At 31.8% G+C, this 16,084-nt stretch overlaps 1 protein-coding gene across 1 annotated transcript in view; it reads left to right on the top strand.

Moving 5' to 3' along the window:
- The window catches only part of LOC129976437 (tubulin alpha chain, testis-specific-like), a 58,182-nt gene extending 42,719 nt beyond the window's left edge, over positions 1–15,463 (top strand). Inside the window, exons 2-6 of the mRNA XM_056090006.1 lie at positions 7,342–7,606; positions 10,314–10,600; positions 12,359–12,621; positions 13,525–13,789; positions 14,668–15,463. Of these exons, the coding sequence (XP_055945981.1) occupies positions 7,366–7,606; positions 10,314–10,600; positions 12,359–12,621; positions 13,525–13,789; positions 14,668–14,967 (1,356 nt within the window). The 5' untranslated portion in view covers positions 7,342–7,365 and the 3' untranslated portion in view covers positions 14,968–15,463. The remainder of the gene's footprint in view (positions 1–7,341; positions 7,607–10,313; positions 10,601–12,358; positions 12,622–13,524; positions 13,790–14,667) is intronic.
- The last annotated feature ends 621 nt before the right edge of the window (positions 15,464–16,084 follow it).

Genomic DNA, 16,084 nt, shown 5'->3' with positions numbered 1-16,084 from the left:
TTTGAGTTGTTACGGTTGTTTTTTACCAATTTGCCGCTTGTTTGCTGCTGCTTACCGAACGTGCTTTGTTTCGTCTGTGTTTTTCTATTGTGAATTCATGTTTTCATAAAGAATAGAGTATCTATATCTGTTATTGAGTCTATTAGACTTTTACGCGTACAAATCCAGGGCATATTTTGGATATTTTCCCCCATAAAAATTTATTATTACTCCCCTTCACCATTTTTAACCCTTATCGTGGCAAAATTGCTTTTTTGAAGAAAAGCAAAAAAAAAAAAAAAAAATGTATATAGGTAGCTTCTTTTATTATAAATATATTATTATATTATTAATTGTTGTATATAAATTATTATTATTGTTTATTATTAATATATTGTTATTATATTATTAATACATTGTTATATAAAGTTATTTGTATGGTATACTATACAAAAAGAACATAAGGGTTAAGCTCCCGTTTTTAACATTTTCTCAAATTTTACAAACCTTTTTTTGTGGTCTTCTCATTTTTTTTTAGGATCACAAAGTATTAAAATCTCCAAATTTATATTTATGAAATTTGCTTCCGCCGTTTACATCACATCAAATCGATTTCAGTGTTAAAAAAAAAAAAAAATCGAAGATCACGAATTATAGTAGACCAAAAATGCGTTTCGAGAATCATTTGTAGAAGGAAAAAAATAATAATAATAAGCCAACAAAGGGCATATGGAATTAGGGTACGAACGGAAATCCACTTTGGCCTAGTATAGTTCAATGGAAAGAAGAAAGCATGTTTTATAACTAGAATAAATATTAATATTAGAAATATAATCTTAACTATAAATATTTAAAGTTTTCATGCAGAAAAGGAACTTTCATTAATTTGATATCGATACTATGAAATATAACGAAATTTAAATTATATATATCACACAATATTTTTAACTACTTTCTCCCAGCCATTAGTTAAGCAGAATTACAAAGGGGCAATAGGAACAATTCATTGGATATTTATTTGTTGCAAATATTAGGGATAAGAACATAAAATTAATTATATGTATTTCTGTAACCTTTATCTCTTTTCTTTTAGACATTCAGGGCAAATGCTATGGATAATTGTTCGGTGAATTTAGCACAAAGAGCTATATGATAGAAAATCATGCGTTATTCCAAGAAACACACAACAAAAAATTTAGACATAAAGAGTAAATAGTTTTTAGAACTGCTATTCTTTGTAAAAGAAGATGAATATCCTCTCTCATTAAGAAAAATGTGGGGAAAAAGTGTTCCGTATTAGCCACTGCAGTCCCGATTATCGATTCTTTCAATTCAAAAGAGCGCCGAATTTGAATTTTTACTTGTTATGATGCAATTACTATGTATCGATTGATGCATGCGCTTCACGTAGAGTACCTGAAGCAATTCAATGAACGCGTAATTGTCCTTTAACATAAAACATCAGTCGATCTTCACTTCAGAACTGAAAGATCCCTAAATCGATGTCATCCCTGCTTTTCTTAAAAATCCAAGCTGAGCTAAATGGTCATCGTCTAATCCTAAGGAAGTGATAACTAAGGTTGAATCTTAAAGACATTAACCTGAAGCAATACAAATCCTCCTGGTGGAGATGCATTCCTTCATAAAAGTGAAAGTAACACGACCCTACAATTTAAAATACCCATCTACAAATGAAAAAAACAGCTACTCCGTCAAAAACTTGTATCCCCTCCCATCCCTAATATGGGGATGATATTGAAAAGAAAAATGAAATCGATTTCTTGCTATGTCTAATTAGAAAAAGTTGAAAAAATTCTATTGCATTTATGTGAGAGAAAAACCGAAACATGTCCTAGTTGTTTCAGAATATTCGCCAATCGGGACTGGAGAGAAATTTCGAAAACTGAAAATAAAAGGATAAAAATAATTAATAATCGCTTCGATGTTATCAAAAATCTCAAAAAGAATCCCTTTTCTAGATATGCAATTCTTATAACTAGTGATGATTTATCCATTAATGCTATAGAGCCTGTCGAATCTTTTGAACGTTCTTTTAAGTTGCATTTTCGTTTCTTTTAGTCATTTAATTTGATTACTTCCCTATTCTGAGAGTTTGATGCTGTTTGCTTTCTTTTTTTCGAGGGTTCGAAGATTAAGGAAGATGGGAGGGGGGAGTAACGAAAGCGTGGAAACAAGATAGAAAATGAAGCAACAATTAAGGAAAACGCATGTTATGGCTGTCGATGAGCAACCCATGAAAGTCCACTGCATATACAATCCATTACTTGATTTGAAAACTTTGATAGTAGCGACCCGTTCAGTCAGACCAGCCCAGGCTTGGAGTGCAGCAAACTGATTCCTGTCCTTCCGAATTCCTTATTTTTTTCCACTCCCGTTCTAACTTTGCTTTCATTCTCTCAAGATCCCCCCTCTCTCATTTAATTTTATGTGTTTTGCTTTTGATTCTTGCTATCTAGGATAGAAACACATTTAGTTTATTGAATATCCGAAAACAAAACAAAAAAAAAAAAGGTATGAGGGTAGCTTTTCTAAAACGCTGTTCAGATGTAACTTTTCATAAAATTATTATTAATTATTACATGTAAAAAACGATGAACATTGCAGATCATTTATTGTGCATCTTTCTTTTTTGATAATTCCTTTTTGATCGAGTATTATCTAGTCGACAGAACGAAAGTCTACGGTGGAAGGAGATACTTGTGCTTTTATTTGCTGAATCATTACTTGAACATTCATATAATTTCCTTTTAACAAAACTACAAAGAATTTTTATCATATTCTGGTTAATCAATATTTTTGAAATGTATTGAGCTTTGGCATTTCAAATATCTGGCTTTGAAATTATAAATCTTCGGCTAATTATAAGTAAATATTTTTTAAAAAAACTGTGATCCTTTGCTAGATATTTTTTTGGAATATTGCTAATTTCTGAAATGAAAAGAAGAGGCTATCAACAACTGCATACGAAAAGCTAGTCATAACATTAAGGAAAGCATAAGTAAAAATTTACTATTAAGTATTAACGATTTACATAATCATTAGTATGTTTTATGTTTCCTCACATGCGAGTAAAATATTTACGAACTAAAGTGATCAATATTTATTGTAAATAATATTATTTTACACCTGCCAAAAAAAAACAAAAAAAAAACTGGGTCGTATGGAAAGAAATTATTATTTCAAATCCAAAATTTCTACAGTCTTTTTTTATTTTTTATTTATTTTTTTGAGCAATGGTAATTTGTAATATTTGAACTTTTTTTTTCCTATCTTTATTAACCAAATTGCATCTGTTATATTTAAAATTTAACTATCCTTGAATTAAATCTAATAAATCATTACATTTTAAAATTAACCGCTGTCTACAAAATGGATCACGTAAACACAGAAATTTAAGTATTTAAGAGTTAAAAATACTTTAACGATTAAGAAAAATTTTCAAATAGAGTTGCCACACTGTGTCACGAAATTATCTACTTACAGTCAAGCCACAAAGTAATACTTTGGTATTAAAGAAAAGATTTTTATCTACCATTTTCTCAAGTCATTCAGAATGTGTAAAACTAAGGTATAAAAATATATCAAAATTAAGTATGATTTATCATGACACAGTAAGCTACAGAATAAATTTTAAAAAATAAAGATTTTCTGAACAATTTATTTTTACAAGTAAAAAAATATATATATATATATATCGTTTGTAGTTTAAATTTATTTTCACACGTAAATAAATAAATGATGATCATGAAATATATTTGCATTGATTCACGTGACACAATTCACGCATTATCATTTTATTAAATATGTTTTAAATAAATAAAAACTTATTGGAACTTTGACATTGAGTTGTGCGTCTATTTTGTTCAATTCTATTTTTTAAAAAATCTTGTTGAAATTTTGGTCAAAATATCGTAAGTATTAGATTTTGTGATAAAACATTTCTGTTAAATAAGAAGACGAAAATATAGTTAATTTATATTAGAATGATTTTGAAAATCGACGAAATTCTACAGAAGTTACGTTTAAAAATTTGTATTTTAATTTATCGGTCCAATTTAATATCCATCCGCCAAAGCAGGATTTTTTAAGACAAATTTTTAGATTAATGTAAGCTTAACAATCTTTAATTACAACTCTAAAAGCTGTTAATTGACATATCTTGTAGCCGTCCAAGATGGCGGACTTTTGAAGACTTTTTAAAAAGTTGGCACGATATTATCATGCTTGACCAGAAACCGGATACTAATGTTTTGTCTTATCAATATATGCTAGGATATGAAATTATATATCGTTAAATTTTGTATATAATTTATAAATTATCATTTATAAATCATATCTATGACTATTTTGGTTCAATTAAGAAAGTGTCCAGTCGTCAAAGTTGTTTTTTTTCGGCGACTTCTCGTCGAACGTAGATCCTAACACATTTTATGACCATCCAAGAAGGCGTATTTTTGGTGAGTTTTTTAAAAAGTTGGCACGATATTATCGTGCTTGACCAGAAACCGGATACTAGTGTTATGTCTTATCAGTATATCCTAGGATATGAAATTATATATCGTTTAGTTTTAGTTTAGTTTAGTTTAGTTATATTATATATATATCCCGTTTGAAGCCGTTAGTTATATATATCCCGTTTGAAGCAACACTAGGGCTATTTTGGGACGGACCTCGTAATTTTGAACCGCGGTCAGATAACGAGGACGACACCTGAGCTGGCACCCCCACTCTCCACACCACACCAGCAGGAGGACGTTTGGTCAGGACGGATTTAACGTGCAACGGACCCTCTTACACGACGGTTTTTCGGTGGAAACGGGTCTCGAACCTGAAACCCTCCTGTTCCGAAGCCGAGACCTTACCACCAGGCCACCGCGGCCTACGTTTTATATATCGTTAAATTTTATATATCATTTATAAATAATATCTATGACTATTTTGGCTCAATTAAGAACATTGTCCAGTCGCCAAAGCTGATTGTTTTTTCGACCACTTCTAGACTCTTTCTTTTCTCCACTCTTGTTGAGAAACCGGGCACTGATCTTAAGTTCTCTCTTCAACTAATAAGGCAAAAGAGAGATTTAAACCAGTACTAATGTGTAATGGTTTAATGTGTGTAAGTTAATGTGTAATGTGTGTGTAAGTTAGAGAAGATTTTTAAACTCTTTTTGATCCAGTGAACAGAATTGTTGGTTTTTAACCGTATTATTGAGCGATGAAGGATGGGAAAAAATTACTCGATACTACTACCATCTATATTCGCTCGAAGAAGAAATTTCGCACATTTTAGTTCTTGGTAAAAAAATTTTGAGCAAACATCATTCTATTTATCATGTCAAACGTTGGCATTTGGTATAAATTTTGATGCCATATTATGCAACTCCTCTTTTTTACAGAACATACGTACGCCGTATCTAAGAATAACACCAGCAGGGGAAAAGAATCTTGAGAAGGGCACAAATTTGCGAAATTTTCACTTTAAATGAGTATTGGCGAATAGATAATAGCAATAAATCGTATTTTATTTATATCATTCAGTAATAGATAAAAACCAGCAATATTCAGTCACAAAACTGAATTTGAAAGAGGATCAAATTCATTTAACAAAACAACAACAAAAAAAAACATTATGGTTCTTTCTTATTTATTTTTGCTAACACCCGATTTACTTGGCAATTTTTAGATTACGCTAGGTTCCGTTCAGGGCCGCCGCGTAGGGTTGGCAAAATTGTTCACAGCACAAGGGCGCCTGGGACAGGGGGGCGCCAAATTTATAGTACTTATAGTTTTTTTTTTATTTAATGTTACTTAAATAAAAGTTGTTAATTACACGCTAGCAATTTTGCATGTTTTGTATTTTCTAAGCAACAAAATGAGATTTAATTTTTATTTTATATTTTAATTTAGTTTTATTTTCATTTTCGTTCCTGCGGGTTGTTTTCGTTTGTGTAAAATAAAATTTGATTGCCGATACGAACAATAAAAACACGTCCCGTGGAGAGTTCGTGCTACCACACGGAACGTGTTAAAAATATAAGAATTTGTAACATGTAACAACAGGAATTGGGAATGTTTTGTATAGGAATATATTTATTCTTTATGTGCTGTGGAGCTGTTGCGGCTGAACGTCGTTGTTTAGTTTGCTTTTTTTTCGTAATGATGGTGGCGGCACCTCCGTGTGAGTGTGCTCGTGAATTAACAGGGAATACCCTTATCTTTCTGATGTTTTACCAAATAGGATATGCCACCTATTGATATTTTAAATGAAAACAATCTTACCGATACATTTCCAAATATTGGAATAGCTTTACGGATTTCTTTAACCCTTCCAGCATCGGTGGCTACTGGAGAACAAAGTTTTTCAGAACTTAAAATTATAAAAAACTACATGCGATCTACCATGCGCAGGAGAGCTTACCGGACTTGTCAATTATATCCATAGACAGCGAAATTTTGGATAAATTAAATATAAAGGAATTGATACGAGCGTTTGTAGCTGCTAAAGCTGGGGGAATCCATATTTAAGTATATTTTCTAATTCTTATATTTTACTTAAAAAAATGTTTTATCCTTGTCTTGTTTTTAAAATTTATGAAATAATAAAAAACAATAAAATAATTTAAGTAATAATAAAAAACAATAAGACAAAAGTGTTTTAATATTATAATTTTAAAGCTTTTCAGTTCGAAAGTCAAATTTTGAATACTATAAAAGAGTATTTCACCTATAATTTGCAGCACTTTATAAGAGTGCAACAGAATCCCATAAAGGGGCGCCAAATTTCAATTTGAACAAGGGCGCTTAATACCCACGCGGCAGCTCTGGTTCCGTTATACATAATGCAACCATATAGGCGATATCTCTCAATTGTTGGCGATAAATTTTGGAGATCGTAAAAATAAACAAATACCAAAACTATTTAGGTAAAACAGGAATATTTTATATAGCTTATCATTAATATTTTAAATATATGTTTCCTTTTATTAGTTGAAGCATTGACAAGGTATACGAACTGTACCTGTGTTTTCACCACAATCGCTAAAATCGATTCTCAACTCCCCAAAAGCTAGCCAAAACTTCGTAATCTCTGATTACTATAAATTAGCAGGATTATCACATTTGGCAAGAAATTTTTGAAAACATTCAACTTTGGCGGAATGGAACTATTTTTAAATAGGGGCCCTTTGGGACAGTTTGTTGCATTTTATTGTTGCATACTTTTAAACGTCAGTGTAGGGTATTGCAGAAGAAAGCGAAGACTTCATAATTGCAGACGATTACAATTTTGAAATACTTTACAACCTAAGAAAGTATAATTTGGGTATCTGTTCATTCTCTCAGATTGCTGCGCTGTAAATCTCCATCATGCGAGAATGCATCAGTATCCATGTTGGTCAGGCTGGCGTGCAAGTCGGCAATGCCTGCTGGGAACTCTACTGCCTGGAACACGGCATTCAGCCGGATGGACAGATGCCCAGCGACAAGACAGTGGGCGGCGGTGATGATTCCTACAACACCTTCTTCAGCGAAACAGGTGCCGGGAAACACGTACCCAGAGCCGTTTACATCGATTTAGAACCCACTGTTGTTGATGAAGTCCGAACAGGTGGGTAATTTGTTTCTCGTCGGTTAGTATGTTGTAGATTAGCACGTTTATGGATAAACTTTTTCTAATAGAAACTGCATTTTAAAGCAAATTAACAATTCAAAAATGAAAAACAAACGAAAGTTAGAAACTTAATGAGTGTTATTGAAAATACTTAAGGTGAAAAATGAATGAATGGTTGAAATCTTTAATGTGCCTCTTGAGTTTGTTGCCAGGATGGCACACCAACAAGTAAGCGAAGTGGTTATTGAAGCAACCGTATTGCTGATTTGTTTACTAATTTTTTGTCTTGCTCAATTTTTCACCCCCTGCTTTGGATACCTAGCAGTTGGAATGCTTGGCAACGGGAAAAAGCATACCAAAGTAAATTTCAATCGAATGAATAAGAAAAAAATGGTAATTTTTAAATTCCACAACAGATTTATTCACATTTATGTAAATCCTAGCTTATACACTATATCTCGCAGACTCCACGCGTCGTTTTATAACAGATATTCTATGAATTCATCTTGCTATTTTATTACAATTCAAACTGCTACGGAAAAGGCTATAAATGATCAAAGACCGAGAAAAAGAAAAAAAAATATGTACTTAGACGTTTATCAATGTTACAGAAAGAGTTTCGTCAAATTTAAAAGCTTTAATCCTAAATTCAGAGCTCCACTACAAAAAATATAGATAACTGACGTTTAAAATTAAATTCTGTGCGATATAAATTCTTTTAAGATCCCACTTAAGATAATTTAAATGGGCGTCAAGATGCAATAAATAATTTTCGCCAAACAATAAAGTTACTAAAGTAAATAATTACGCAAGGGGAATAGAACAGTAAATTATCCTCCACAATTGGTAATTTGATCAACAAGGACAGACACACACGTGCAAGTTGGTCAAAAGAAGATATATCAGAAAGTTGTTGTCCAATCCCTTCCATAGTACAGCCATATTGGACAATGATTTTGAGTTCATTGTTTGAAAGATTTATACAGACGTGTTTCTAGGCTATCAAAGATCAACAACTGGTGAAGAATTTTACTCTTTTTTTTTATTATTATTATTTTGTTGCTGACATAGCTTATTCCAGTGTAAACATACTTATAGTAGATGTACTCTTCGACACACATATGGTGGTGAAAGTTTCATTAAGCTGGTGGTAGAGTAGTATAGATGTGTTTTTCATCTTCTCTTTGAGTAATCACGATCACAAAAAAAAAGCTTTTTTTTGACATAACACTTAGACCTTAACAAAATGTCTTAATATGAGAATATATTTTAAAATCAAATTAGGACATCCTATCAAGCAAAATGATTTTAAAATTCTATGACAGATGTTTTAGCCCTACAATCTATTGAACAGTAGAACACTTAGCTCTGGAGGACTAAGCTTTTCAAAAGAATGGTTAGTATCGCAAAACAAGCACAATGCAATTATTGAAATTTCACCTAATCTATTGTACAATTAATATCGAAGATTTTCTGTTCAAAATGCGTCGAATAGTCCAAAAAAAAAAAAAAACTGTGTTTTTTACTTAAATTGGGAATTCTATTTTGTAACGCTCGTGAGATTAAAAACTAAATAATAAATTGAGCTTAATCCAACCTTTTGTTACTGAATTTTAAGCTGATTATCACAACTGTTGAATATCAAGTTAACAAGAATTCACCTTAGGCATACATATTTTACTCATAATCATCTATTTTATTAGGATCCAGCTTCAAACAAGCTCTAGATGTGATAAAAATCCTCTCTGACATGTTTAATTTCACATTGCATTCAGTCTTATTATTTCACTTTTGACTTTTCTATACTGCTCTTTTATATCGATAAGTCTTTAAAATTGATACTTCAAATTCACTTGTATTTGGCCCAGCATGACCAGTACTGATTCTTGTGCCATAAAAAGACAATAAATCAAATAATGAATTAAAAGGATACCTTTGTACAGCGCCGACAAATTTACCGCGGATTTACAAATTATTAAAAATAATTCGAAAAATTGTAATAAGTTATCAGTAAAAATTACAAAAGTATATAAATTTTTAAAAAGGGTTCTAAGTCATCTCATAATTGATTTTTTTTTAGATTGTCATAATAAATTGCCTTAACTTATTACAAATCTAAACTTAGCAACATTTTTCAACTAATAATGTCAAACAGTTGCATCAAAACAGTCAAGAAAAATATATCAATCAGGATTCCAATTTTACTTGCAGGAACACTAATAGTTAACAATAGAAATTTATTACATTTATAGCTACATGACTTTGGTACTTGTTTATTTTTAAAACCTCCTGGTTTGTTTGACGATTTCCAGATTACACCTAAATCATTAAACTCTATTACACATAAGATGACAAAATGGCAACATCGCCGGGTTTACCTTGGTTATTTAAGATTACGCCAAAATCGTCATGCTCTATTATATATATAAGTTGTTCAGATTTTGACAATTTGGTTGGTGACTGTCTGCACTTTTTGGTGATTTATCGCGGTAGCTTTATAAGTATTGAAACTTTCAATCTGCAATTCTTCTTCGACTCATGACAAGCTACGTCGATCTGCAAAAAAGTCACAGTCAACAGCGGTTGACGACGGATTCGACATCGTAGTTGCCGCAAAAACAAAATAGCTTTCCTATGTAATCTGCAATTCATCGCTCTGGGAACACATGATGTTTTTAATATTGTAACGAAAATTTCCTTTTAGGCACGTATCGCCAGTTGTTCCACCCGGAGCAGCTCATCACTGGCAAAGAAGATGCGGCCAATAACTATGCTCGTGGACACTACACCATTGGCAAAGAGCTCATCGATTTAGTACTGGACAGGTGCAGGAAGCTGGCTGACCAGTGCACGGGACTCCAGGGATTTCTGATCTTTCACAGTTTCGGGGGAGGAACTGGGTCCGGTTTTGCATCGCTGTTAATGGAAAGACTATCAGTAGATTATGGCAAGAAGTCGAAACTGGAATTCGCCATCTATCCAGCTCCTCAAGTAAGCCGAACAATTATTTTCTTATCAAGAGTTTGCTATTTTTGCCTACCTATTTTCAATTTTTTTCTTTTTCTATCGCTTTTGCATATAAATATAGTCCTTAAATATGGAGATTGCAATTTCTGTGCTGCTTTGCATAAAAAGTTATGCCTATAACAAATAATACTTTCCATTCACCGGCATTAGACAAAATGTAAAAAATGTAATTATCTTAAGTTATTTATTTAGTTTGAAATTTTTTTAAAAACTTTCTTTACTTTTTCTAATTAATTAATTATGGTGACCAATTAGAATGGAAGAAACTAAGTTATTGCTGCTCATAGAATTGTTTGATCTCCAAGAAAACCTGTGGAAATAATTTCTTCAATTTTCTCACATACTCTCTAATAACAAAATATCATCCTCCCCTCTCTGGCATAAAACTGTGGACCTTGGGCAAGGCAGTGCATGCCAAGAGTGCTCAGATATTTATTTTCATAGTCTTATAAAAATGACAGTTCTGTGCTTCATTCTGTAGTAAAAAAAAAAAACAGTACTTGTGTCACCGGCCGACAATAGTTACGAGAAGTGTCGTGAGTCTAACGATTCTATTTAATCTAGTGTGCGATCCTTCGCGGTTAATCATAGGATACGGTTAATACAAAAGTACCAAATAAATAATGTTGGAAATTTTTCTTCAGTCAGATTATCGAAATCTTTTTATAATTTAATTTTACAGCTTATTTTATAAGCTTTCTAAAAATAGTTATGTTTTAACTATGTGAATTATAAATAAAGCAACAATTGTTCCATAATCGAATCACAAGTTCAATTTTGTGTTATTTAATGTAATTGCCATCTTATTTTAATTGTCCTACTTAAGTTTTATTTATCGTATGCAAGGGTCTTTCAAATGAAGATAGCATCATAACGTTATGAAAAATGTAAAAGTCCAGTTCATTTATCTTCTAAATTTTGCAATATTATAACTTCAATTTTTTATTTATCTAGTAAACTATATAGATATTAAACAGCATTCTTCTTTTTTAGCTTTCAACAATGGAAAAAAAAAATTCGAGATTAATTATTTAATGAAGCAGTGAAAACAGTTTGAATTTTAGTGCAATGATGTAATCTATCGCTGGAATTCAGGGGAAAAATAGTTTTAAAATATTGCCGAAAATTCAGGAGAAATTCACATAACTATGAAATTTAGTGTCATCAAAAAGGCAAATTGTTAAATTTTGAAATGTGAACATTTATTTTTGTATATTTTCGGAAGTTATCGCAGAAAAGCGCGAAAATTTCGCTTAATTTTCAATTAATAAATTTTTTTCAAAAAAATCGCTTCAAGGTGCACATTTTTACTCTCTAATAGATATATATCAAGATAAGTAGTTCTAAGTCATATCAAGATTAGTAGTCCTGTAGACTACCAACACGCACTTTCATCTTTATTATTACTACAGACACGAATAAAAATTTAATTCATGAGCATTCAAATTTTTAAAAAAACGCATAATTAGTTATGAAAAAGAAAAAGTAACATCACTGTAAACAGAATTAAACTTGATCTGAAGAATTATTTATCCGAATGTCTGATTTAAAAAAAAATGAATTAAATATCTGATATTTGAATCCTGGATTTCCAGTTACAAATTTCATTTTGCATAATGAGATAAATTTTGCTAATAATACCTAATGAACGCAGCAGAAAATAAGATTATATATATAAATGGGATTTTTGTGATTACAGCAAGAGTTTCATTTCATTCACAGGTTTCAACCGCCGTTGTCGAGCCTTACAATTCCATTCTAACCACGCATACAACATTGGAGCATTCCGATTGCGCCTTTATGGTGGACAATGAAGCAATCTATGACATTAGCCGTCGAAACCTGGACATCGAGAGGCCCACTTACACCAATCTCAATCGTCTCATCGGCCAGATCGTCTCCTCTATAACAGCGTCACTGAGATTCGATGGGGCTTTGAACGTAGACTTGACAGAATTTCAAACCAACTTGGTGCCGTATCCAAGGTAAGTAGCATAATGAAAAATTTTATGAGGAAAAAATACCAAAATATTGTCACATATCTGATATGATCTTAAATTCAGCTAGCTCGAATGTTGCCTGAAGCTCCAGAATAATTCAGATTTTATAGTTCTTGCAAGAGATGGAAGGACCTTTGAGTGTCAAACTCTCATTCTTCATACTTCCAAATTACAGTCAAAATGGAAAACTTTTTTTTAACCTAAAAATTAACGAGGATCTGTTCTAGCAAAATTGCGGGGTCCCGGTGAAAAGGGTCCTAAACAACTTTGTTCTGATCACAAAGATAATGTTGCCATAGAATCACGGAAGTCCAACACGATAATCTTGAATTTTGAATGTTAGCAGTCCAAAGAAATATCATTCTTAATTTATTTGTAAAATGTTTCCATTAACCAGTTAATTGTACAAATCATCATCAATAAAATTGAGTTTCTTTTATATGTCTTAATGTAATAGAAAATTTTCATTAGAGAATTGGAAACACTTAATAAAGAAATTTTTATTCTTTCTTTGGATATAATCTTTGAAGAATGAAATGTACAGGGCTCAGATTTGAGTTTAAGTTGAATAAAAATTGCAATATATATATATATATATATATATATATATATATCATTTAGGGTAAAGTGGTTGATTCATGCCCTTTCCAGTGATTGGGCGCATTTATTATCCAATCCAGCGATTTGTCGATTTGAAAAATGGGTCACGGAGTACGTGAACACAAAATTCTTAATCTCCGGACATAGCAAATGATTAGTGTAGTAACATGGCAAAGAAACTACTTGCCAAGTGGGTAATCCAACGAAGTTGATATCAAAATATTCCTCCAGAAAAGTATATCCCCGTATATGCCATCGCCCTCTTATAATGCATTTTTTTTTTTTCAGAATCCATTTCCCATTAGTCACGTATGCACCAGTCATATCGGCCGAAAAGGCTTACCACGAACAACTGACCGTGGCCGAAATCACCAATGCTTGCTTCGAACCCGCCAATCAAATGGTGAAGTGCGACCCCAGACATGGAAAATACATGGCATGTTGCCTCCTGTACCGCGGAGATGTTGTACCAAAAGATGTGAATGCAGCCATTGCCGCCATCAAGAGCAGGAGGACGATCCAATTTGTGGACTGGTGCCCTACTGGATTCAAGGTAAGCAGAAAATAGTGGACAACAAACAATATCACACTCATTCCTGTATAAGATGGGCGATTCAAAGTATTTAAAAAAAAACAGTGGGTAACGAAAAGTCTCAGAGTCTGTGTCAGAAAAAAGTCAGTTTTCTGACCTGTGTCAGAAAAGTCTCAGAGCCGAAAAGCCCTGCTGACAGAGATCAAAAATTCTTTTTAATACTGAATATCAAAATATCATTTTCCAGAACGAAGGTTAAAAAACAAAGACAATATTCATAGAATTGAGTGAAAAGTACCATTAAGTACAGGCCATGCTTTATATATTCTAGTTCTAGAACTTTAGATTTTAATGACATTTCATAAAAAAGGACAAAAAATTTCGTATAAAATAGTTTCATAATTAGCACCTAGATTTCTTTTATTTATGTATCCACCAAGTGAACTAATCTCATTTTTAAATATCATGAATTCTATCCAAATAAGAAAACTAAATTTCTTGATGTTCTTGTACAGCTGTCAAGACAATTCAGTATTCTTGAAATATTAGGGAAGTAGAGAAGGCAACAACAACAATAATAACAACTGGCAATTTCTGTATTTTGTCGGCAAATGATATACTTCAAAAAGTAAATTTTGAAGATTTAAATACTTTTCTGTTAACGGTTCTGTTGCCAGTTAAAATATATCAAATAACAATCTTATACTTCTTTGACGAAACTTTTATAATTTCACAACTCTTTCATAATGTATCTCTGATATTTCCATTCAGATAGTATTTGAAATCAATGTTTTGGTGACAAATTCAATTTGCTACAATACCCACAATTTGCTACAATATACGTCGTTCTTCTAAAAATTATTACCAATAATCTGCATTGGAAATTGATATATTTCTAGGTTGGAATTAATTATCAGCCTCCCACTGTTGTACCTGGCGGAGATCTTGCCAAAGTTCAGCGGGCCGTGTGCATGCTTGCCAATACTACCGCCATCGCCGAGGCCTGGTCGAGATTGGATCACAAATTCGATTTGATGTACGCCAAGCGGGCCTTTGTCCATTGGTACGTTGGTGAAGGAATGGAAGAAGGCGAGTTTTCGGAAGCCAGAGAAGATTTGGCGGCTTTGGAGAAGGATTACGAGGAGGTTGGACTCGATTCAACCGAAGGAGCTGAGGAGGGTGAAGAAGAAGAATATTAAATTAAGGAACTAAATATTTCATGAAAGAAGGCATCAAAAACTGCTTTTTTCGTCGGACATTGACTAAATTTTGAAAACAAAGACTAAATGACTTTACACAAAAATTCATTTTTCCATTCAAAGCATTTCACTCAAAAAAAATTTGTTAATAAAAAATGCCCAGAATATATAAAAAAAAAATCTAATCAATTTGAAAATTTTCATTCAATACACTGGTTTAACAAGTGTTAACTAAGAATAATAACTTATTTAATGGCAAATTTCTATTTCCTTTGGGGAAAATCTACTTCTGTATTTATGTAGTATTGGTACTGAGAAATCAGAAACAGATACCCGCCCATCACAGATAAATACTTCTAAAGTACTTTAACCTTATTTGCATATATTATGAAAATAGATGATGCATGAATCGACATTTTTTAACAGTTTGATACTGGACTGCAGAAAAATTTTTCTTGGTCAAAAGTACTGCTGACTATCAGAGATATAAACATATGCATATTTTTATAATAAATTAACTCCAAAATTTGATCATATATTTTGCTCAATTCCGTTATATTTATCAGTTTATTTTAATACTTTATAGCTATAATATTTGCTACACATTAAATTCAATAAAAATAAGTAAACATAATTAGCAAAGATGTCTCAGCATAGCTACTGATTAAAGCGGATTACTATATATTAATAATATTAATAAAATTAAAATAAAAATGATTCATTCAAACCAGAGTAGTACTAGATTCAGACAAATATTGTAAAATCCTCCACAGAATTATTTTGTATCTAAATAAAATTTCCCAAATTAGTTTGTTGAAATAATATGCCAAGGTTTATTGCTTCAAAAGAAGGTCTATTCCCTCTTCTAATTCGATATAATATTTAGCAAAACAATTCACAACCTCCCCCCCCCCACCCTTCCCATACGAAAACTTCAGGAATTGGAGATTGTTTATTTCGTCGTTTTTATTTTTAAGTTTCTATTTAGAAACTATTATTTCCTACGAAAGCGAATCATCTCCAATTTGTTTTTGCTTTTTATATCTAAGATTTGTAAATCTTTTAATTCCGAAGTTTTATCAAAATGTTTTATGCGTAATTTCGATACTTGAAATTT

The sequence above is a fragment of the Argiope bruennichi genome, chromosome 7 (assembly GCF_947563725.1).
Source record: "Argiope bruennichi chromosome 7, qqArgBrue1.1, whole genome shotgun sequence".
NCBI lineage: Eukaryota > Metazoa > Arthropoda > Arachnida > Araneae > Araneidae > Argiope > Argiope bruennichi.
The sequence above is the reverse complement of the archived record's forward strand: the minus strand, read 5'-3'. Positions and strand labels throughout refer to the sequence as shown.